The 19,710-nt window shown below is 42.5% G+C and overlaps 1 protein-coding gene across 2 annotated transcripts in view; it reads left to right on the top strand.

Moving 5' to 3' along the window:
- Nucleotides 1-19,710, top strand: part of zzef1 (zinc finger, ZZ-type with EF hand domain 1) — a 34,894-nt gene that overhangs the window by 830 nt on the left and 14,354 nt on the right. For both annotated transcript variants that reach the window (XM_034606135.1, XM_034606134.1), the window contains exons 2-39: nt 196-340; nt 459-653; nt 793-976; nt 1,103-1,302; nt 3,320-3,530; nt 3,689-3,805; nt 5,017-5,195; nt 5,803-5,901; nt 5,996-6,087; nt 6,174-6,319; nt 6,567-6,672; nt 7,519-7,737; nt 7,996-8,087; nt 8,207-8,442; nt 8,526-8,659; nt 9,032-9,102; nt 9,187-9,301; nt 9,438-9,603; nt 9,725-9,846; nt 9,949-10,071; nt 10,700-10,869; nt 10,971-11,052; nt 11,146-11,347; nt 12,237-12,370; nt 12,490-12,730; nt 12,849-12,928; nt 13,026-13,110; nt 13,205-13,691; nt 13,781-13,945; nt 14,160-14,279; nt 14,413-14,574; nt 14,687-14,819; nt 16,286-16,424; nt 16,542-16,707; nt 16,802-17,064; nt 17,572-17,744; nt 19,200-19,374; nt 19,460-19,623. In XM_034606135.1, coding sequence (XP_034462026.1) covers nt 196-340; nt 459-653; nt 793-976; nt 1,103-1,302; nt 3,320-3,530; nt 3,689-3,805; nt 5,017-5,195; nt 5,803-5,901; nt 5,996-6,087; nt 6,174-6,319; nt 6,567-6,672; nt 7,519-7,737; nt 7,996-8,087; nt 8,207-8,442; nt 8,526-8,659; nt 9,032-9,102; nt 9,187-9,301; nt 9,438-9,603; nt 9,725-9,846; nt 9,949-10,071; nt 10,700-10,869; nt 10,971-11,052; nt 11,146-11,347; nt 12,237-12,370; nt 12,490-12,730; nt 12,849-12,928; nt 13,026-13,110; nt 13,205-13,691; nt 13,781-13,945; nt 14,160-14,279; nt 14,413-14,574; nt 14,687-14,819; nt 16,286-16,424; nt 16,542-16,707; nt 16,802-17,064; nt 17,572-17,744; nt 19,200-19,374; nt 19,460-19,623 — 6,093 coding nt within the window. The remainder of the gene's footprint in view (nt 1-195; nt 341-458; nt 654-792; nt 977-1,102; nt 1,303-3,319; nt 3,531-3,688; nt 3,806-5,016; nt 5,196-5,802; nt 5,902-5,995; nt 6,088-6,173; nt 6,320-6,566; nt 6,673-7,518; nt 7,738-7,995; nt 8,088-8,206; nt 8,443-8,525; nt 8,660-9,031; nt 9,103-9,186; nt 9,302-9,437; nt 9,604-9,724; nt 9,847-9,948; nt 10,072-10,699; nt 10,870-10,970; nt 11,053-11,145; nt 11,348-12,236; nt 12,371-12,489; nt 12,731-12,848; nt 12,929-13,025; nt 13,111-13,204; nt 13,692-13,780; nt 13,946-14,159; nt 14,280-14,412; nt 14,575-14,686; nt 14,820-16,285; nt 16,425-16,541; nt 16,708-16,801; nt 17,065-17,571; nt 17,745-19,199; nt 19,375-19,459; nt 19,624-19,710) is intronic.

Here is a 19,710-nt window from a genome sequence, read left to right as displayed (position 1 = left end):
ATCAAAATGTCCAAAGATGACTATTTCAACACACATCAAATATAGCACAATAATTATAATAGAGGTAGGGCAAATTGTGTGCCTCATAAATTAAAGACTTACAGTTTTTTTGCGAAGTTTGTGTGTAGGAATGTAAGTTCTTGTGTCGGTGTATAAATTTGACTGAGTGTGTCCTGTGTTTGTCCCCCGTCTCAGGCTTTTGGGCAGTTCGATGCAGAGGGAGATGGGGTGGTGGACGTCGACAGCATGCTGACTGCTCTGAAGAACTCCAATGGAGCTAATCTACAGGGAGAGCTGAGTCACGTGATAAGACAGCTACAGGCATGCTCCCTAACCCCAGGTATGAAATACGATTTGTCTACCATTGAGATCAAGGCCAACCTCATTTGGATATTCACCCGGCCGATGAACTAACCACGAAGACGGACATCTCCTCTTTTCTTGTATCATTTCCACAGGTTTTGTTGACATATTCTCCAAGACCAAAGACCGGTTAGGGGCACATGCGTCTAAGATCCTTAAGTTTCTACACAGGAACCGTATTCCCAGCAGTGCCATCCCTTTCCCTTTATTAGAGGGCTACAATAGTATCTGCACCATGAGGTCCAGTGTGGTACAGGACTTCTTGGAATTCCTCTTGCAAAAGGAGAAAGGTGAACACCACAGATGGGCATGAAAAATGAAGTACTTTAAGCATGTGGAAGCAGTAAATACATGTCTCGCAGTGCAGCCGATTCCCTTCGCTGCACAACATTGAGACAGTTGTCGCTAATCCGTATTTGTTTCTTTCAGATTTAGATATTCAATACAGAGCAGAGCTGGACCGTGATCCAGAGGTTGACAAAGTCAAAGTGGTCACACAGTGCTACAGCACAATAGAAGCTTCATCAAACGTTGCTGACATTTACAAGATGACAAATGGAGAGACTGCATCTTTCTGGCAGTCGGACGGCAGTGCACGCTCACACTGGATTAGGTAAAGTGTGACTCAATATTTTGCAGCTGACTGTCACATGTGGTAGTCCCTTGATTCAAGGAAGTTGTGGCCTACATGTGTATCATTAAATTGAAGGTGGAAACCCATCTCTTTTCGGTTCCCCAGATTGAAAATGAAACCAGATGTGGTTTTGAGACGTCTGGCCATTGCTGTAGCCTCCAATGACCACAGCTACATGCCCCAGCTGGTCTCAGTTGCTGTGGGGAAAAATCGGCGTTCCCTGCAGGAAATCCGAGATATCCGAATCCCCAGCAACGTCACAGGCTACGTAGCTCTCCTCGAGAATGCAAACATCACACACCCCTGTGAGTCAAACCTTCCAATCTCTCTACTTTGTTGTGTGTGTGTGTGTGTGTGTGTGTGTGTGTGTGTGTGTGTGTGTGTGTGTGTGTGTGTGTGTGTGTGTGTGTGTGTGTGTGTGTGTGTGTGTGTGTGTGTGTGTGTGTGTGTGTGTGTGTGTGTGTGTTTTAATCTTGGGCTTGTGTGTTCCTTCACTGATGCTTGTAGAGAAATGTTCTTCCTCATTAGCTCCCCTCTAGTGAAGGCTGAGCATGATGTCAGCTACAGAGGAGCAGCATGTGGTTCATAGGTAGTTGAGTGGATAAATACCTAACTTTTGAATCCATGTGCAAGCTGCCATCCGACTAGCTCTTAAAGTACCATCTGTAAAGCCAATAGGCCTGCTTATTAGAAGCTAGAGAGACTCGACTAAAGGCGACAGCTGGATGTGACTGAGTAAACTTAACATCAAGTTGGAATCAGATGTAGCTGTGACCAGGAACCGAGGAAAAATTGCAGAGGTTTAAATGATGGTGACGAATTCCGCAATGATTTTTAACATCGGTCCTGTGGTTTTTAGATCTAACTACAGGCTGATCCTGTTGTTTCTCACTAAATCCATTTTACATCAATTAGTCAAGCTGTCGCTGATTTCATGTGGTGAGGGCAGGTACCCAGGGCGAGCAGATCTCTTCTTCCGAGATGCAAATCAAGCAAAGGATTTAAGTGCCAATCTCTTACTTCTACGTCACTCCCTCTCTCTCCAAATAAGCCCTGCTTTACCAGTAATCCTATAGTTGTCTCCACTCTGAAAGATTTAAATGGAACCAAATTTGCAGACACTTAAAATTCTTCTCAGCATCTTTCCTTGAGGGCCCTGTTGATCAAAATCATCTGTTTCCCCATCGCTAATAGAAAACATATTCTCTCTCTGTAAAGGAAAAGGTTTATAAACCTTCCAAGACCTATTTCTAAGTGACACTTTTGCTAGTTTCCCTTCTTAGGCCTTTAAATTCTCAGTCCGAATTCACGTCTGTCTCTTCTTTTCTAGTGACAGAGCGTGGCCATTTCAAACATCTATACATTGATTTTGTCACTGGATTCTATAAACAGGATAAAGACTACTTATAGGCACAATAAATGGTGGTTAGATTCACTGAGGAATGGTGGGATGAGGTGATTAACAGGGTCTTAACTAACACCTCCTTTACTCAGATAATTTAAAACTTTCCACATATTAAATCTCTCCAAATCCAGGCTATCAAAAACTCTCCCCCATTGACGTCAGTCATATGTTTGTTCACCACCCTTAATTTGAGAAACCCATAACTTGCAGACCTTCTCTTATGTTGATCAATCTCCAACAGTGGCCTGTAATAATCATATTCTGTGCTCCCACAGATGTATCCTCATTAAACTCACTGTTGCTCTCACAACTCTCTTTAGCTTATTCTTTAATTCTTAAGTCTGCACAGCTGCTCTCCATCTCTGCATTTGCTACAAAGTGCCAGTGGTTTATGTGATTCTTCAATGTGCTGCAGAGGCTTCCTTCAGATGAGGGTCACTTGGTCTGTAACTTTTTTTTTTGCTTCTGTGCAGCTGCTCTGTGAGTTCTCATGTGTGAGTCACTGACCACACACTCCCAACACAGGCACCAAGCAATTTCCAAATTTAAATTGTATTTCATTTTATTATATATATTATCCCATTTGTTTTATATCTCTTCATTTTTATGTAATGCTATTCTTATAAAGGGGCCTTTTTTTTGTAATTTAATATAAGTGGAATGTTTTGCTCATGGCCACATATATAAAACGTCAGGCTGAATCAGTCACAGCTTTATGTTTTGTAAATGGCCACGTGCTTTGTGCTGCCAATGAATTCCTAGATTACAATTAGCAAAATGAAAATTCATTGATAGAAGAAGTGATCTCAACATCTATTTTGCATCCTTCTTGGAAGATGAAGCAGTGACTGCGGCATTTTTGCACATTGTATTCCATCACTCCGCTATAACCACATTATCTCATCACCAAACCCCAGACATCCAAATCAACATTAAGCGGTGCCTGAGTGATGGATGTGACACGCGGATTCATGGCTTGAAGACTCTCGGCTATCAAATTACCAAGAGCAAAGAGGTGTCTGTTTCCGACGCTTCGGCCATCTGGTACCTGTCTCTCCTCACCTCCTTGGTCACTGCGTCCATGGAGACCAACCCTGCACTGGCTCATACTGTCCTTCAGAGCACACAGTAAGACACTACTCATTCTTTTTTCATTTGTATGATTTAAAATAGTGTAAAAATCTTTGTAAGTAAGCAATATGATGCTTCAGTTCTATTGTAAAGTGTAAATTTCTTTTTCTGGGCAGTGCTTGAGTTCTGAGGTTTGATTTGTATTCTCCTCCTAGAAAAGCTTTACGGCACATGCCGCCGTTGTCCCTCACGCCGTCATCCACAGAGTTCCCCAAGTTCTTCTCTTTGAACATCCTGGAGGAGGTGGATGGATTTCTGCTCAGGATAGCTGAGTAATGACCTGCAGGCGTTACACCCTCATACTCATCCATCACTGCCACACTGAGCTCATAACACATTCAAATCAAAGTATTGATTGTCTCCGGCACCATCTATTGACACATTCACTTTCCACTTAATGTACTGTAAATCCTCAAGTGGTGTTCAGGGTCTTGATCAACTATTGCTGCAACAACATGACAGAAATAATCCCATCAGTTGTTTATGTAATTGTGAGCTGCATTTAGTAATGAAAGATGAATTATTGAAATTATTTGTTTGCAGAAATGCATTTTATGACAGTGAGATTTCGAGATAGATGTCATAATATTATGAGAATAATTTGTAATATTACAAAAATAAAGTCGTTATTTAAAGAGAAAATAAAAACATAATATTACGCGATTAGACTTGTACTTAAATGAGTTAAAAGTCATAATATTCTGAGAAAAAAGGATGCTCGCCAGAGTTCCACTTCTTCTGGATCCAAAGTCTGGAACCAATTAGAGTGAAACTACAAAACCAGTTTTAAATAGCCCTCAGAAGTAAACAACAAAAGCCTTACAGTTGACCACTACCAAACATGTTCTCCTCCACGAAAGAGGCAAATTCCTCCAAGTCTGTGTGGATCTTGTTAGTGAGTATCTTGTTATTTTTTAAACCTGCACAAAAAGTATAACTAAACAAGCTGCTCTATCATTCTCATTTTAATAGAGGCAACAGGCTGATCTTTTGATAACCCTCCTCTAACATTACAATCTCAAGATCTTTTCCCTTTAAGTGGCCCAAATACTTCAGATGAATCACGAAACCTTCACTAACTAAACATTTTTTTCCTATGAGATCTTCAGTTTGTTTACTTTAAAAAATCCAAGTTGTTGAAGTGAAAATAGCTTGTTTGTGCCTTATTCGGTTCAAATGCAGACGTACTGTATTTAATATGAGTGAGCTGCTGGTGCATTGGAACCAGTCTTTGAGTCCACATTTCTTGGACCTAAAGAATAGGAGTAGTTATGGATTGTTCAATGGATAATCAGAATTAGTGCAGTGACAAATTGGTCATGTAAGCATTGTCTTAAGGTTAGCTTGAAAACTGTAGACCTTCCTTTCAGAAGTGAGGGCACATTTATGACCATGCATGCCGAAATTCTTTTGGCAATTTGAAGTAGTGTCATAAATGAAAACCCCAAAACTAACTTATGTCTGTTTCTTTGCTTCTGTGTAGCTGCTGTGTAAGTCCTGATGCAGAACTGACCCTCCTGGCCTTTGCTCTGGCCAGAGGCAGCGTGGCCAAAGTCCTCCAGGCCCTGGCCTGCCTCAGCGAACATTTAGAGACAGAGTACCGGGCCGCCACCCTCATCGTGTCTATGGCCTCCGTTAGGCTGCGACTACTCTACCGCAATGGTAACGTAACCGAATCCGCCTTCCCTCTGTCACTCTCACTCTCACTCTCAGGAGGACAATTGAAACCATCGACTTGGGAGAGAAAGTGCTTCGCTGCCAAGAATGAAATGCATTTGTGGACTATGGAGGCGAAAAAACTGCTAATTCTGTTACGAAGCTGCAGTGAGGTTAACATAGCCTCTCAGTTTAGGGATGGAATTATAACCCGTATGAAGTATGATAACATGTTGAAGAATGGCGTTATAGATTACATAAGCCGTTATCAGACATGATCTCCAGACAATGTACCCACAATGGGGTCTGGACTTTCTCCGGAATTTGCATTTCACATGTGAAAAAATGCAGCAGGATATTCTCCACTCACACACGTTCACAATAACACACAAATCTGCAGAGCGTTCAAGTGAGGGGGGCACAGCATGCATGAGGCAGGACATAACGTATAAATTCCACAGCAGAGATCACATGTTTTTGTTTACAGATCGTCCGCAGCAACTGACTCGTACATTTGTGTTCTCACATACAGCCTCTCTGGATAATTTCAGGAGACTATCTGGAGTTCAGTGCATGTCTGCTAGCAGCTATAATGATTTATGATACATTGCAGGAAAGCCCCTCCAGCTGCACCTACAGGCCTGTGATGTAAAGAGTAAAGAGGAGAAATCAGGACCAGAGAACATGCTCACAGAAACTTCCACTGGAGACGGTAAAACTGAGACCAATAACCGTAAATCTTTAGTTTTAAGTACAGTATGAACATACCCCCTCTCATCTATAACTGAGGGTTTGTTCCTCCTCAGGCTTTCTCACAGAGAGCGGCAGGAAGAAAGCCAGTGTGATCCTGTCGACAGAGGACCAGAGCAACTTCCAGGTCACTCAGATGAAGATCAAAGTGAGGCTCCCCATGATTTCACAGAGTGTGTGACAGTGATGGAGGATTACTGTACATAACACTTGCTCTCTGGTTTGTGTGAAAAGGTGCGAAAAGGAGCCATTGGTGCAAAATGCGGCTTGGTGTTTGCCTACAAAGACGAAGACCCTTTCGATGCAGAGAAACATTTCAAGAGGTTCAAAAAGTATGACGAGTGGGACTACACGGACTACAAAGATTTTGTACAAGACAAGTAAGAATCCATTCGTAACTGAGTTTATGGTTTTAATATATGTTATCAATTTCTAAGTTGAAATACTTATAACTTGAGAAGACTGCTATAATTGGCAAATAGGTACATAGAATGGTCCAATCTAATAAGACTTTGGTACGAAGTGGACATCTTTTTCCTGTGTTGTGGACCCCGCTCAGCAGTGTGGGGGTCTGCCTCAGTGGTTTATGTGAATGGCTGACACACCATGCTGTCATCTGACCTGCAGTGTGAGGATTCCAGCACAGTCTGAGGATGAGCCCATTGGCTGGTTTGAGCTCGAGGAGGACTGGAACGACGTAGAGATCAAGCTGCAGCAGTGTCGAGTTGCAAAGGTACACACTGCATCCAGTTAAAACTAAGATATCATTTTACTTAGACCACACATTTCAAACTCATTATTACAAATTTGTGATTTGTATATCACCCCTCATGCAGTCCCTTTTTAAACTAGAATGACACTCATTTATATCAGTGCCCTAAACATGTCAGATTTTTTTTTTGTATCAAGATCCATGAATTGTTCTAATCATTGAAAATTATCTCACAATGTGAGACGGGTTCTTCCTTGGATCATGCCCACACCGCCACAAAATTTCATGGAGATTGGTTGAGTAATTTTTGCGTAATCTTGCAAACTACCAAACAAATGCAGATGAAAATATAAGCTCCTTGGCGGAGGTAAATATTAGATATTATATAAGACAGCAATATTGCTATCTTTGTTTTGGTCTGCAAATCCCACAGGATAAAAAACAAAAAACACCAATAACGTGATCCTACTAGTAAACATTTTCCGCGTATCAAAACTTGATACTGTACATCGTAAATGACTTTGCCATAGAGCTTCATTGTTAAATATATTAAATACACCTCAGTAAGTATGTTACATCATTACACAAAAACACAGGCACTGCATATTATTTTGATCTTATCCCACAACCATCATTCTACTGTTGTAAACACTAAAAACAGCATCAGATGTATACTGATATGCAGCTGAAAATAGTCTCCAACAAATGCATTATGTCCTTCAGTAAGAATAATGTTTGCTAGAAATTACAGCGCCCCGTTGTCTTAGAAAATGACTAAACTCCTTATAAAAATGACAGCATACATTTGTAAACAGGTTTCAAAGAACGCTGTCTTCAATAGGAACCTCTGTTTTCTTGTCTTTCCAGTTCCTGATGGTGAAATTCCTCTGCACCAGGCAGGACTCGGCTGAGCGTCTGGGTGTGCAGTCCATCAGCTTCAGTGGCTACCTGTGCCCTGGGGCAGAGAAGCTGGGAGACCTGGACGACCTCAGTCCAGAGGGAGAGAGCATCGACCGTGATGCTGTCACTGGACTGTGTTTACTGAACAAGACACTGTTCTTCATTCAACAGCTGACACGAGACATGGTAACTACTGATCACTGCTTGAAAGTTGCACAGCATGTAGAACAATAAAAATCAACATACGTATACAGTATATATATACTAGTGTATGATTGTCATACACTTTTACCATATTATATTTGTGAGAAATTTGCTGAAATGCATCCTGGCAAGCCCAATGGGAATAATCTTCCAACATCTTTTTGTCTCTTTAAAATGACCCAACAATAAATAAGATGGGGAGCAAGCACAAACACCCTCTTTTCACATCTTACTCTGCAGGACGCCTCTCACTTCAAGCAGAAGTATCTCCTGGACTTCAGTGGTCTCAGCCTCAACCGCTTTTGGAACTTCTACAGTAAACTCAGGGAGATGTGAGTGTTAGTGCTGTGTGTCCAAATTCTCTTTGGGATTGATCAGGCCCAGTACTCAGTCGCAGACATCCAAACATATTGAGGTCTCACTTATACTAAAGCTCATGTCTTTGTCTCAGTGAGGGTGAGGAGGTGTTGAAGAGCAGAGTTCTGCTGCTGCAGTTGATGCAGAACTGTTTTCCCATGCTACCCAACCCAGTGGAGTCCCAGGGCCCAGAGGAGAGCAAAGTGCCAGATGAGGGAGCCTCCGCAGCAGCAGCAGCAGCAGCAGCTGGTCCATCCACGTCCAGCAGTGGAGAGCCACTGAATGACAGTGTTCGGGCTGTGTGGGAACTCTACACACACCTCTGCCAAAGTAAGAACCCATCAGCTCTTATGCATCTTATGAATTTGTGAAAACCTGTGTAGTGACAATATTTTTCATGTTTGTGTTTTTAGTTGTCGATGATCCAGAGGGTGAATCATTAGTGGAAAAAGCTTTGCACAAGGAAGCAGTCAAGTCTATTCTTAATGGAGCCGCTGTTTTCTTCCCTGATAAACACGTCAGACGAGACAAACTCTTCCACATGATGGTGAGTTGACAAAAACAATGAAAAGCATCGGAGGGGAGGAAGCATACCCTGTGCACATGGTTTATATCCAGAAGGAGACAATTTGAACTTTTCTTTGTATTGTAAAAAAAAAAAAAATGTATACCATATGATGATGAATGATTGGTTAATCAAACAAAGACATACCAATTTCCTTTTCACTTTCCTGGTCTATATTAGCCTTAGATAGTCTCTCTGTTATATGTGAAGATATCTTGGGAAAAATAATTTGGGGCCCTTTTTTATTGACCTTGACCAATCAGCCCCATTTAATAAAGGTGGTGATAATGACATAAATAATTTTATAAATATTTCAAATAATGATATAAATCATAAAAAAATCTTGTTTTACAGAAAAATATCACTGAAGAGGATCAGCCAGAGTCCGTCAAGGTGACGTTTGAATCACTTTGTAATTACTTCAGGTAAGTGCAGGTAAACACATCATCATATTCTCACACACACTCGGATCACAATGGATCAGTTACATCTGGGTTTTCTCTTCGCAGTGACCAGGATCCAAGTGGCCTTCTCCTGCTCCCACCTAAAGGAGCTCCCTCAGACTTTGACATCAGCCCCATACTGTCAGTCATGGAGACGCTGCTGCTGGTGGCAACAAGAGAGGTGAGACCTCTGCTACAGTCACACACATCTCAACTGTCCGAAAGCCTGCTATCTCTTAATGTCTTGAAGTGAAATCACATGTATTTATCTACTTTTCTAGTGTTCCTCCTTGTTCAACCTAACTTCTTTCTCTCAGTGCGAGGTTATGATGGTGGACGAGAGTAGAAGAGCCAGCAGGACGGTGCTGTTGTCCTTGTTCTGGGCACTGCAGGGTAGTCTGCTCTCCTGGTGCTACCTGCAGCTCAAAGGAGGAACTTCCACAGCTGTCGCTATGGAGCTGGCAAGAGACATCCTACTAAAATGTGAGATACAATGTTGCATTGCTGACACAAGCAATGTTCTCACAGCTCCCTATTTATTTAGTAGAATTTGTTGGGTAAAATTCAACTTTGACGGGACAATCCATGGATGTTCTCTCATTAGATGTGGATCAGTTCCTTGGAAGCATCAAGACGATTCTTGGATCCCTGATGGAGAAATACACTGGTGCTCAAATCACTGACAAGCTTGGCAGCTCCATTCTAGCCACAGTCTTCAGACAACTGGTAAAACATATTACCTTGTGATTTTAAAAATGTCCTCATGCACACTTTTACATTTGGCCCTGCCAAGTGAATATGATTTAATATTTGCTTTTTTCCCATCAGATGATCTTCCTCCTGGAGCTGTGCTCTCTGGACATCCCTCACAGTGTGTTGCTGAAGAGCTTCTCCTCTCTGGTGGAGCTGCTCAAAGGTCTATCCAGTGACACTGGAGACATATTTTCTAAGGTCAGTCCACTCACACATGTCAGTGCACGTAAACAGCCTCCCATCCCAATATAGTATAGAGTGTTGAGAGTGCAGTATTTAAGGCATGGAGGGTTTTGAATAAAGGCAACAGTAATTAAACCAGTGGTGGTAGAAGATCTCAGATCCTTTATTTAAGTAAAAGTGGCAATACAGCACAGTGCATATAACAGTACTCCCTTACACTTAAAAAGTATTGCAATAAAAATGGCACGTACAATAATTGTGTTATTAGCAAAATGCACATAAAGTTACCTAGTTAAGGATTGGATATTATAGAATTATTACTAATCTATTCTTGTTTCAATAGTAGACTGGCGTCGGTGGAATCATTGGAACTGATTTGAATTATTTCCTATTCTGTTGAGGAGTTTAATCTTTTTGCATAATATATTTCAGAACTCATGATAGGTTTTGTGGAAATATCTTCATCTTGAAAATAACCTGTAATGTAAGACAAACAAAATGCAGTAAAAAGTACAATATTTCAGTAGCATAAAGAAGCACAACATGAAAGATCTAAAGTGAAATACATCAACTTACAAAGCACTTGAGGAAATGTGCTGTTGCTGTCCACCACTGAGTGTAACAAGCATTAACTGCACGTCAGGTGGATCAAGAGAGCTGGCACCAGCCCCAGCAGCCAGTGGTGCTGAGGAACTGGAAGATGGAGTCGCCTCACAACTATGAGAACAGCCGCCATGAGACCAGCATCTTTGCCTGCCCCGGTGCTTCCTCTTTTGAGGTGGAGTTTGATGAACGCTGTGAGACAGAAAAGAGGTACTCTCGTTTAAAATGTTAAAATGTTTCTTTTCTTTAAAAAAAAAAAATCCCCTTTGAGGATTATTCTAACCCATCTTCTGTATTCCGGATATTCACAGATACGACTACCTAGAATTCACAGATTCTAGAGGAGGCAAGGTCCGCTACGATATGAAAGTCGGCACTGAGAAGTGGCCAAAGGTGGGATATGGGAAACCTCTTAATTTGTCTCCATATGAAACACTGTTTCTTAATTCCTTAACGCATGTCCGTTGTTTCTCATTGCTCCTTCAGAAAGTGACGTTTGACGCTGGCCCTCAGCTCCAGTTCCTCTTCCACTCTGATAGCAGCAACAACGAGTGGGGATACAAGTTCAGCGTGACAGCGCTGGGACTGCCAGACATCACCATTTCTTGGATGTCGGACTTACAGCTGCTGGTGGCTCGTCTGATGGGTCGTCTTGCATCGAGAACTTTGGCACTGAAATCCCCTCACGGTAAAAAATGGTTTCCAAAACCTTTATCAAACTAAGGCCTGCTCTGAAGTGTCTCTTTGTGTAAAGTTTCGGAATGAACACGTTGGATCTTTATCTGTAAATCTGTAAATTAGGGCTGCACGATATTAGGAAAACATGCGATATGTGATAACGTTGTTTAATATCACGAGGACAATATGAATTGCGATAGATAAACATAAACAGTCCCTGGCTGTCTGACAATCGTGTCAAACCAAACGGAGCACACCCTGCCATCTCCTCCAGCTCTACATACATTGACTAAGTTTACAAAGTCTGTTGTTTTTACCCAGTCTGAGTTTACACATGTGAGAGAGAGAGAGTTAAATACACAAACGGAGAGAGAGCGATAGAGAGCAGCGAAGTCAGTGTGTGTTAATTTTCCCTCAGGTTCTGGGATCATAAATAAGCTACACAATTCTTTTTTATAATCAACTGTCATAGTGATGAATCTGACTCGGGACGGACATGATCACTAGAAGTTTCGACAGTAGAATTTAGTCCGAGGAGGCAAATCTCTGTTTTCTCTCTATTCTCTTCTTTTCTCTTCTTCCGACAATGATTCATTGACGGAAAAACCTGTCAATGATCTACATGTCTTTAATTCATTATCTAGGGCAGCAGGCTCCATCTGAATGGCCAAAATATTGACATGCAGAGTGCGAATGAATGGCGCATGGAACACCATTTATCGCAGTTTTTGCCGTCTTTGCGATGCGTATATATTGCGCAAGTCGATATATATACGCATTGACGATACATTTTGCGATATATCGTGCAGCCTTTTTGTAAATCACTCAAGCATTTTGCAGACTCTTGATAACAGATTGAAGTTTAAGATTAACAATTGTGGGTTGCTGTCTATTCTCAGAGATGCGCACTGTAAAAGAGCTTCCATCTTGGAAAATGTCCCATGTTCAGTCATCTCCTTTATGGAAGCCTATCCTGCGTCACGGACTGTGTGAAACAAGGGAAACGGATCATATTACACCACCCACAGATCAGGTATAGTCAAGTCTGCTTCATCCAGTAATTTTGAAGTAACTTTCTCAGGATTACACTATTTGCATTTCCTAATCACTGTAGCTGGTAACTAGCGCGCCCCCTCTGTTTCTGTGTGGTAGACAAATTCATGGTCTTCTGATGAGTTAATGAGCTTCCTGGAGGACTTTGCTCGGTGGAACCCCTCACAGGAACTGACAGACAATAGAACGGAGCTGATGAAAAAGTTCATGCACTCCTGCAGAAAACAGACGATGAGGAACGAGATAGCTGCTGGGTCAAAGACGGACCAAGCTGTGAACGCCATTTGGGCAGCCATGGTGTACCACACACCAGCCCTCAACTGTGCCCTGAAGACCTACGGTAATTCCCGGCTACAGTCAGTAGTCACACTACTGCTGTCGTTATCTTGCTGAATCTTTTTTTTTAACTTGGTTGACTCACTCAGTTGATTTCTCCCTTTTTATCTTCAAACGTGTAGTTAATCAGGACAGCAAGTCCTGTCTAAGTGAGGACTTTGTGCAGGTGTATTCATTAGCCGACAGCATCAGAACGTGGATGGTGAGTGACAGGATTGATACCTCTGTACATTATGCTGAATTTAACGATCGTTGTGTGGTTGGAATATTGTGCTGATAATGTCTTTTCTTCCTGTTAGCTGGAGATGAAACAGAGATATCTAGTTGGAAAAATTAATGAAGAGAAGGAAAGTATTCTTGATGAGTTTACTATGGAGACATTAGGTGAGGACTAACCTAATCCCACTCTTTTTTGTGAGCGACTCTGTTATCCCCTGAAAAGAATTCTTCTGACTTCCGTTATTTTGTGTTTCCCCAGCTGACATGTGTATTGAGAAGAGCCTCTTGCTGTTCAGATTTGCCCCATGTGGAGTAACATGCCAGGACAATGACTCTGCCAAAGCTGCAGAGGGCGGCAATGCGCCACTCTTGCGCTCTAGTTCGATCTCAGAAGCAGACTTCCAGCCCAGCTCCTCCCCGGTACCTCAGACTGCAGGGGCTGAGGAGGGTGGTGAGGCCAAAGTTGGACAGAGCAACTCCTCCGGTGCTCAAGCTCAAAACCCAATTTCCGGTGGGAACAGTCGACGAGGCCACAGAGGCTCTTCAGAGAGCCTCTCATCCCAGACAGGAGAGCCAGCCTCGCCCTCCGCCGTTCCCCGTAAACCCCTATTCAGTCGGGCACGCCTACGCCTCCTGTCCTGTCGATCTATAGAGGAGCCCCGCATGATCCCTTCCATCAAGGATCGCTACCCAATACTCAAACACATCCTAAACTTCATAAGGGACCAGTCTCTCACAACTGCAAGGTTACAGATCTTCTGCCTTCTAACTTACATTCTGCATTTGTATAATTTGTTCAATACCGGGTAAATTAATCAAATTTTACTCCTTGTAGCATTCTTCAGACACTGTCCCTAAACAAAGCCCAGGCTCTGAGTGTGTGCAAGGTCCTGGAGATGGTTCAGCAGTGTTTGCAATCCCTGGGGAAGCCACACCTCTTCCAAGCCCCTTGCATCTTGTTCCTACAGGAGCTGCTGGCCTGCCAGAAAGACTTCACCTGGTATAACAAGTCTTTTCAGTTCAACAGCCATGTTAAAGACCCTGTGAAACATATAGTCCGTTTTGTTTCTTCTAGAATCATTTCTGAAATGCTAAAAAGAGTAAAGTGAATCAGACTTATGCTTGAATAGGGTCTTGTTATTAAATTGTAAGTAGTCACCAATATCGACTGTACAGTAGTATTATCTCTCAAGATTGTCCTTTTCTTTTTTCAGTTATTTCTCCCACCTGTCGGACAGTGGGCAGAAGCTTGGAGAGGAGGTGAGGCGCTCCTACCATCTCTTGGTGCTCATGCTTGTGGAGGCGGTACAAGGCTTCAGCAGCCTCAACGAGAAGTAAGCTCTTATCTTTGCAACCCACCATGTGCACTAATAACTGCATCCACAGAAATTACAAAACGATTGCAGCATTGATTAATCTAACTCATAATCTGCTGGCCATGGTGTAACCTGTATCCTTACTCTCCAGAGCCCTGCTCCCAGCCCTGTCATGTGTGCAGACCTGCTTGTTGCACCTTCTCGACATGAACTGGGAGGTGCACGACCTACCTCTCTTCCTGAACATCAAGCTTCCTGACCTCCTGCTCAGCATGTCCCAGGAGAACATCAGTGTTCATGACATCGCCATCAGGTAATATCAGACTCACCTCCTTTTACAAGATGTTAAATAGTCTCAGTGAAATTGCAGCCATTTAAATTGCAGAGGCGATTTATACTTTCTGTGGTTTCAATCTCATTTTCAGTCAGTGGACAGAGGAAGATGAAATTGCAGACTACAAGAAGAACCAGGAGTGGATGGATGAGTGTATGGACGGAATGTTTGAGAAGTGGTACGACAAAATCGATGAGGAAGACTCCATGGAGGACAGGAGAAAGGTACTGTACATCCCAGTGCATAAAAGACATAAAAGTACGATCATTAGAAAACCAATAGAAATGTCTTTTGAGCGCTGCCAAGGAAAACAAATGGCCCTCACTGTTTAACTGACCCCAAGTGCTTCTCTACTCTCTGTTGTCTTTCCTGTGCATCCTTGTGCATAATAGAGGAGATGTAGGCCTGCAGGTAATGCATGTAAAGACAACCTGCCATTTCAAAAAGATGTAATATCAATAGATGTGTTTTAGTTCTGTCATCAAGGTTATAACAAGAGTAAACAGCCATGCTAGAAGCTCTTTCAGTATATGCCTCAAAGAACCCCTGTGACTCATTACATGCTAGCACACATCGTGACATGCTAAAATTTTTATTTATATAGCACTTCTCAAAACAAAGTGCTTCACAAATATAAGGAAAAATCTCTTAAATGAATAAAGACAAATAAAACCACAGTCATAGAAGAATAAACAATACTAATATTGTGACAGAAATTTAAGCATGACCACCGCTAGAATTAGGGGAATGCAGTACAATAAATGTACGTTATAACCTTTGATTTAAAGGAAGCTACTGACACAACCCACCATATTTTTCCAGGCAGGGTATTCCAGAGCCTCAGCTCTTGTATCAAAAGCTCTGTTCCCTTTAGCCTTCAGCAGAGAATCTGAAACGATATAAAGTCCCTCGCCATAGGATCTGAAAGTACCAGCATAAAACATCTGCAATATACCGAGGAGTCAAACCATTAAGTAATCAAAATAACTTTAAAATAAAATTTAAAACGTACTGTAAGGCATGATTACATAAAAGTATGTTAAATAGTTTCTGGTGAACATTATAGTGGCTAAACATATGCTGATGTCTAGCCCGTATAATGTTCACCATCTTAGTTTTACGTGTTAGTGTCACCTAATAGAAAAGCTAACACATTACATTAAAATGTTGTGTCTGTTTAGAAAGACAAACCCACACATTAAAGGGATAGTTCACCCAGAAATGAAAATGCACTCATCTACTCACCACTATGCCGATGGAGGGGTGGGTGAAGTGTTTGAGCGCACAAAACACTTTAGGAGTCTCAGGGGTAAACAGCGTTAGAGCAGAATCCAATACAATTGAAGAAATTAGCGACCAAAGCCTCAGACATAATAAAACAACAGAAAAAATACAACATACCTCCATACTGCTTGTGTGGTGTCATCAAAGTGTCCGCACACCGAGACATTGATATTCGACTTGAAACAGCGTCATTTACACCGTCTTTTAAGCCCAAAAAGTTCACCAGAAGTAGCTAACGGACGTTAGCATGTCCGCTGGTCCCTAAACGTACCTCGTCGGAAGATATCAGAGGACATTTAGGCTTAAAACACGATGTAAATGAGGCCGTTTCGAGTCAAATATGAATATGTTAAGATGGTATTGCTGTGTAAATAAATATACCCGTTTCTATCATTTCTTTCCGCAGATGCATATGTTTATTGCACGCTACTGTGACCTGCTCAATGTTGTCATCTCCTGTGACGGCTGTGAGAGGATGGCACCATGGCACCGCTATAGATGTCTGCAGTGCATGGACATGGACCTCTGCAAGACCTGCTTCCTCAGTGAGCTCACACACTCCACTTCACTGCTCATGCACTCACACACTACCTGCACTAATCCTAAATTGGACCAAATTCTTTGGAGCAAACCTAATTATGAGTATGTGCATTGTTTAATAGGTGGTGCCAAGCCTGAAGGCCACGAGGACGACCATGAGATGGTGAACATGGAATATGCTTGTGACCATTGTCAGGGCCTCATTGTGGGCAGCAGGATCAACTGCAACGTGTGTGAAGACTTTGACCTGTGCTTTGGGTGCTACAATGCTAAGAAGTATCCTGACAGGTGACACATTTGATGGTTAATCTTGTTGAAACGCTTATTTTGCTTCACCTTAGACTTCTTTACTCAGTCATTTAAAAAAAATCTCCATCTCCAGCCATCTGCCCACCCATCGGATCACAGTGTACCCCATGGTGACCATACGAATCAGTGACCGCCACCGCTTGATCCAGCCCTACATCCACAACTACTCCTGGCTCCTGTTCGCCGCTCTGGCCCTACACACATCAGAGCTGAGCAGTGAGAAGCAGACGGGTGGGGAGTCGTTGGAGAGCAACGCGTTGAGCCAGGCCTCGACCCTGCAGACGCACTGCTCCCAACTCATCACCGATTGTTTGCTGAAGGGGCAGACGGGCAAAGGTAAGTCCAAACCAGAGAGTTGAGAGTTGGATGAGAAGACACCACCCTCACGTGTCTATGCTGAATATGAAGCTAGACTGAGCAGACTGTCATCTTAGTTTAAGTTAAAGGCTACAAACAAGAAGAAAACTGACTTTGTCCAACGCTCGCAGCAGTGTCTTCGGCTGGTCACCTGGCAACCTTACAGTAATGACACGAGAGTGGTACTGATCTTCTCATCTAACTCTCGGCAAGAAAACAAACTTTCCTACATTTCAAACAAAATCCTGGCCCTGGGAGAGGTTTGATTTCCTTTATCCATTGATTTTCTCACTGTTTCATACAGATTGGATGACTTGACAACTTGTGTGCAACAATGTAATTTAGTTTTTTTTAGATTACAAAGTTCTTAAAGGCCTTTGCCTCATTGTTAATCCATCTGTCATTTTGTTTCTCTGTTTATTCAAACCTGTATTTTTATTTATGTTTTTTCCTTTTATGGCTAACCCTTCTATGTTTTCTGTGTAGGTCTGCGTTCTTCCGCTTTGCTCGCTCTGCTGTCCTCCAATGACTCAGCCTCTGATAGTGAGCTGTGTCCAGTCTCTCCGGAGTCCTCTCAGGAGTTCAGTACAGCCACTGACACCTCCTCTCTCCCAGGCAGCACTGCGGCGATCTGCTGCCCATCATCCCCCAGGGACAAGGTGAGGAACAGGAGTCATGCTTTAGAATTACATTAAGACTAAATGATCTTTGACCCTGTTCAGACCTGGTATTGGCATCCGTCCTGAGTGTTGCAATAACAAGTGGTCAGCTCTGTAAAGGTCTGAACACAACCAAATGTGTCCTGAGATCCAATCCTTCAAACCACATTGGGAGGTGGTCTGGGAGGCATGTGGCCACATTATTTTTGCTGTGTGAGCGCAAATACATCCTGGGCCACATATGAAGAACCTCCTACTCAGCTAACGTCCTCTAACCTGCTACAGATTCACAATGAATCTTTCGTATATTTTAAACGTCTCAGTGCACATGCGTAAAATCTTTCTTCATAGCTGCGCAGATTCATTTGTTCAGCCTCTTCTGATTCTCTGTCACTCGTTCAAAACCTAAAACCGATAGACACCGACAAAACACTGTCACCTGACACATCTGTAAACTGATGTTAGTTAACAGCAACATCATTTGATCTTCACAAACAAATGACAGTTATGGTTATTTACATATAGAATGGGGAAGAGAGATTTGATCTCAAGTCACAGGAAATACATTCAGGAAGTATTTTATTATCAAGTGTGAACACGAATACCTAACACCGACCACTTCACCACTGTGATCAGATATCTCAGGATGGATGTTAATGCCAGGTCTGAGCGGGATCGTTATGGTTGCAGGAAGTAGAGCACACATAAAAAAATCTATAATTGTGGAGTTCAGTGCAAGAGTTGGTGGATCAGCAGGTCAGATATTTAATGGAATCCTTTCTTTCCTGCATCGCTGCAATTTTCTTTGCATACTTCTGATGTTGAATTTTTTTTTATGACATCATAGTTCAGGTTTCCCCCTGATGACTCTTCCATGTTGATCCTGTTTGCTTTTTTTGGCAGCAAATGTGCAGCTTCATCTAAGAGTTTTCTCCGGTTTCCAGTTTAATATTTCTTGACTCCCGCAGGCTTCCCTGTAACTGCTCCCTCTTAATGATGCTTTGAACAGCTGGAAGCAGTTTAATATCTTTTTATAGCCTCCTGCTTTATAGGCATCACTTAATTCATTGTCAGATCCTCAGTCAGTTGCTTAGCGGAGCCCGTGGTTGTTACCATAAGGTTTGAAGAGTCACAGGATTTATCAGCTGTGGAAATGTCATCAGGTCACAAATCCTCATAATAGCTCTCGACCTGCTTAATGAGTCAATTAAAGCCTTACAAGATCTGAGTGCTCTGCTTGAAGAGGGGTGTCCGACTTTTGCAAGTACCAGTATTGGTGTTTTGGGGATCATGGGAAAAGGAATAAGCTTGTTTTCGATGTCTGTTTACTGCAGGGGTTGTATTTACTTTTTTTAACTTGTGTGTTCAAAATGTGCATACAACAAACTCCATACAATGGTATTCTATAGTTCAATATAGCAATCTCCTGAATTGTTGTCATCATCTCTCCACCAGAGTAAACCATCAGGCAAGGAAACAAAGACAAAGGAGTTGGGCTCTCCTCCCCCTGCTCCAGAGGTGTCCCCCCCACCAAGCACCGGGGAGGGAGAGAAAAACACTTTGGATTCCCCAAGTCTTAGCCAGACACCCTCTGTGTCCAGCGAGGACCCTCTCTCTCCTGTTATCCGGCGTAAGTACTGAGATTACATCCATCGAGACAGTTTTTTTCCCTTTGCTGTCTGGATCAACCGTATATGTTCTTTTATCACTCTCAGCTTCTGAATCTGGACCAGGGACAATCAACTCCCCAGCATCAGATGTTGTCAAGGAGACTGATGAGAGGCTGCCGCAGGTTCCCCTCCAGGAGCATGTGTTTTCAGAATGCTCCAGAGAGAGGATCCTGGGACTTCTTGCAGCCATGCTGCCACCAGCCAAACCAGTATGTCAAACCAAAGACCAGCTTTTATGGGTTACACACTGAGGGACAAGTTTGACATTTTAGGAAAGACGCATACATGAAGTTGCA

The sequence above is a fragment of the Hippoglossus hippoglossus genome, chromosome 14 (genome assembly GCF_009819705.1).
Source record: "Hippoglossus hippoglossus isolate fHipHip1 chromosome 14, fHipHip1.pri, whole genome shotgun sequence".
NCBI classification, from domain to species: domain Eukaryota; kingdom Metazoa; phylum Chordata; class Actinopteri; order Pleuronectiformes; family Pleuronectidae; genus Hippoglossus; species Hippoglossus hippoglossus.
This window is presented reverse-complemented; position numbering and strand designations above follow the sequence as displayed.